At 53.4% G+C, this 3,983-nt stretch overlaps 1 protein-coding gene across 5 annotated transcripts; it reads right to left on the reverse strand.

Annotated features, from left to right (window-relative positions):
• Positions 1-1,729: 1,729 nt before the first annotated feature.
• On the reverse strand, positions 1,730-3,059 carry LOC108311271 (keratin-associated protein 10-1-like). 5 transcript variants are annotated; one of them, XM_017538694.2, is made up of 2 exons: positions 2,739-3,059; positions 1,730-2,378 (listed from the first exon to the last, which is right to left on the reverse strand). In XM_017538694.2, the coding sequence occupies exons 1-2, from the start codon at positions 3,057-3,059 to the stop codon at positions 2,058-2,060; spliced, it is 642 nt and encodes a 213-aa protein (XP_017394183.1). In that variant the 3' UTR covers positions 1,730-2,057. The 5 variants fall into 5 exon arrangements, with proteins under 5 accessions (XP_017394183.1, XP_017394181.1, XP_017394182.1 ...); XM_017538692.2 differs by having other exon boundaries at positions 1,730-2,570; positions 2,730-3,059; XM_017538693.2 differs by having other exon boundaries at positions 1,730-2,321; positions 2,613-3,059.
• Between the last annotated feature and the right edge of the window lie 924 nt (positions 3,060-3,983).

Here is a 3,983-nt window from a genome sequence, read left to right on the forward strand (position 1 = left end):
GAATTGTATAAGAAAATCAAGGTCTACACGTAGCCTTGAATCAGTAATACCGTAAGAAGCGAATGTTTTTCTCAACAACAGTAGAAAAGTCAACAGATTCAAAGTAGGCAGAAAAAAAAATAGAGAACTCAGGAGACTCTACATTTTCACTCTATATTTGCAGGTTGATGATTCTGAGTTCTGACTTTTCCTTGATATAATTTAACTATGGAAAAATGGGCCATGATATGTGGTCAACTGGAGTCCCAGAAAACCTGGCATGCCCTAATGTTTGAGAATCCTAGTTTTGGCCATTTCAGTATTAAATCTCCTTTAGCAAACCCCTTACCTCCAGGGAGATACTTGCAAGTATAGGCTCCATATGTGTTACACATGAAGCCACTTCTACCTAATCTTTCAACTAGGAGAATTCCCCCTTCTTAAGACATGAAAAAATCTCACAGAAGAATTTACCCTTCACCAAGAAGTGATATCAACTAACTGAATAAAACTTAGGAACCTCAACCAAGTGGGAGGTCTGAGGCTCAGGAGAGACTCACCCAGTCACCTGGAACGGTGGAGGAGCCATGGGGCTCAGATGACCTGTGCTGGTGCCAGGGCGCCGGGTCCCCCAGTGTTCCAGACACCCCTGGGCAGTCTACTGAGTCCTATCTGGGTCACCGTAGTTTTCAACTAAGGAAAAGAATTAAACTTTTAAAGAATGAAAGTTAGCTTTATTCAGAAGTCTTACTGAGGACTAAACTGTGCTGCGCTATAAAGACCTCAGTCTATAGTCCTCAGTGAAACTTCCGAATAAACTTAACTTTCATTCTTTAAAAGCTTGATTTTTCCCTTCAGTCCATAGAGATGAACTTCTGTGGCCAGCTGAATATGGTCACCAATGATGCCCACATCCTGGTTCTCAGAACCTGTGAGTGTGTCACCTTATGCGGCAGAAGGGACTTCACAGGTGTGGCTAATTACGGGATGGGAGTCCCCTGGATTATCCAGGTGGGCCCAATGTCTCCACAGGGTCCTTCTCGGAAGGAGGGAGGAGGCGGACAGAGGAGAAGGTCACGGGCAGGTGTGAGTGAGCTGCTACTGGCCCTGAAGCAAGGACTTGAGCCAGGCGTGTTCTGGGTATGGGTGGGATTTGCCTGGAGTGAGTGCTGTCCTCAGCAGAAGGGGGGGCTGTTGGCACATGTGGTACCAGGGGAGCCGTTTGGGAACCAAGAAATCAGCTAAGAGCAGCACCTGCTGGCCTACCCCTCCTGCTGAGAGGCCCATATCTAGAAACTTCTGTTGCCAGAAGGCTCCGTGTTGACAAGTATGTGAGGTGCAAGAGGACTCCTGAGAGGGCCCTGCTGGAGGCCCTGCTCACTCCTCATCCCAGGCCTGCAGCCTCACCAACCGCACAGGGTTTCTGCTTCCACCCGACTCTTTAGCTTGGACTGGCAGGGGACGGGCGTGGCAGGTGGTTCAAAGCTTACCAGAGGCTGAGCCGTGCAGCTCCGCTACCCTCCCTGGCCCGGCTTGGAGGCTCATCCCCCATGGGCAGGGTGTGGCTTCGGCTGCAGGAAGGGTGTGGAGCTGATCACACCTGCCTTGAAAGCCTGCACTCTCTCAAGTGTTTGATCTCGGAATGAGAGACACCAAACTGTCTGCCTTCAACAGGACAGTGGTCCCACAGTCCAAATTTGGAGTAGGCACGGGGGCTCAGGGGAAGACAGAAAGTGCACAGCAGCGCATATTTCCTGACTCAAGAATTTATTGATTACAGCAATTCTTCTTTGTCACATTGGGTGCAGGCAACACATTTGGAGAAGGGGCTCTAGAAGGCCACAGCCCACCTGCTAAGGGATTTGTGAGCTGTCTCTTCCCAGACAGGGAGGAGGGAAGTGTGATGTGCTGAAAATCCCCTTCAGGCAGCAACAATGTGGCCACTGATGGGAGCTGGTAGATTCTGAGGCCTCCAGGGGCTCCTGAGGCTGGAGAATCCTGCTTGGCAGCAAAGACACGGTCAGCAGGAGACCAGGATTGAGCACTCAGTAGCTGGACTTATGGCCTGAGCAGAGGCCTCAGCAGGCCGGGCGGGAGCACGTGGGGCGGCAGAGGAGGGACAGGCAGGAGGCCGGGCGGCAGCAGCTAGGCTGGCAGGAGGAGGCAGGGGCACAGCAGGAGGAGGCGGGGGAACAGCAGGCAGGCCTGCACACAGGGCGGCAGAGCAGGGACACGGAGGAGGAGGGTCTGCAGCAGGAAGTGGTGCAGCAAGCTGGCTGGCAGCTAGACTGCTGGCAGCATGAAGAGGAAGCCCCAGAGCAAACAGGCACACAGCAGACGGGCTTGCAGCAGATGGGCACACAGCTCACAGGCTTGCAGCAGACGGGCACACAGCAGGCCTGCTGGCACGGGGAGGAGGTGCAGCAAGCCGGCTGGCAGCATGAAGAAGTCTCAGAGCAGGTGGGCACACAGCACACGGTCTTGCAGCAGATGGGCACACAGGAGGACTGCTGGCAAGAGGAAGAGGCACAGCAAGCCGGCTGGCAGCTAGACTGCTGGCAGCATGAAGAGGAAGCCCCACAGCACACAGGCTTGCCCCAGACGGGCTTGCCCCAGACGGGCTTGCAGCAGACGGGCTTGCAGCAGACAGGCACGCAGCAGGCCTGCTGGCAGGGGGAGGAGGTGCAGCAAGCCGGCTGGCAGCTAGACTGCTGGCAGCATGAAGAGGAGCCCTCAGAGCAGGTGGGCACACAGCAGACAGGCTTGCAGCAGACAGGCACACAGCAGGCCTGCTGGCAGGGGGAGGAGGTGCAGCAAGCCGGCTGGCAGCTAGACTGCTGGCAGCACGAGGGTGTGCAGGAGCTGGTGCAGCCTGATTGGCAGGGGCTGGGCTCACATGCTGCCTGGCAGCAGGGGCTGGACACACAGCTCACTGGGGAGCAGACCACGGTCAGGCAGGGGGCCGGGGCGCAGCAGCTGGGGTCGCAGCAGGGGGGCTCGCAGCAGCTCTCTGGGCAGTCGTCCACCTGCCAGGAGTCGGGGCACGTGCTGGAGCAGACGGACATGGTGGACGCTGCCATGTTGGGGTGTGGAGGAGGTGAGTGGGGTAGGTGTGAGTGAGTGAGGGAGTGAGTGAGTGAGTGAATGAGGTGCTCTGGGCTGTGGGGCTTTTATACCCCTCCCAGGCGTGTGTTGTCCGGACACGAGGCTCCAGAAGCTTCTCTTCCTCGTTGGTGTTTAGAGCTGGTGGCTGGAGATGCGATATTTATCTGTTTGTTTTTCCCTCATTAAACTTGTGTGTAGTTGCAGGGCTCTGCTTCTTCGTGAGTTTTTATTTTGGCTCCAGAAATGTGGTGGAAAATATTTCAAGCAAGTTTTTGTTGAGTTGAGCATTTAGAGATGAACATTTCTCCAAAGGGAGCAACTCTGGTTCCACCTATCCTGTTTCTGGGCTGATTAGATATATTTTATTACTTTAAATATGGGCCAGGCACGGTGGCTCATGCCTGTAATCCCAGCACTTTGGGAGGCTGAGGTGGGTGGATCACAAGGTCAGGAGTTCGAGATCAGTCTGGCTAACATAGTGAAACCCTGTCTCTACGAAAGATATAAAAAATTATCTGGGTGTGGTGGTGTGCACCTGCAATCCCAGCTACTCAGGAGGGTGAGGCAGGAGGATCCTGTGAACCCAGGAGGTGGAGGTTGCAGTGAACTGAGATAGCGCCATTGCACTCCAGCCTGAGCAACAGTGAGAGACTTTGTCTCAAAAAAAAATAAAAAAATAAATATGGAGAAAAATGTGTGCTTTTTATGAAAAACAAATAATACAGAGAATGAGATAAAAGGAAGCTAAGTGGCCTCCAATCCCTTATGCCGTATAAGGTTGATCCACACTTTATCTTTGTCTCTTCAGCTCTTCCATGCCACCCTCCGAGGCCTCTCTTTGTTTTATTAGAAGCTGCACCCTGGATCCTTTCAATTTTCATTTTCCATGGTAAAAGATC

Source organism: Cebus imitator, unplaced genomic scaffold, assembly GCF_001604975.1.
Source record: "Cebus imitator isolate Cc_AM_T3 unplaced genomic scaffold, Cebus_imitator-1.0 Scaffold112, whole genome shotgun sequence".
NCBI classification, from domain to species: Eukaryota; Metazoa; Chordata; class Mammalia; order Primates; family Cebidae; genus Cebus; species Cebus imitator.

Bases quoted from the DNA above. Each gene is read 5' to 3' on its own strand.
- LOC108311271 (XM_017538689.2), bottom strand. From the start codon at position 3,059: ATGGCAGCGTCCACCATGTCCGTCTGCTCCAGCACGTGCCCCGACTCC. The intron at 2,412-2,516 runs GCTTGCTGTGCC...TCATGCTGCCAG, and splicing joins AGCAGTCTAGCTGCCAGCCG to CCGGCTTGCTGCACCTCCTC.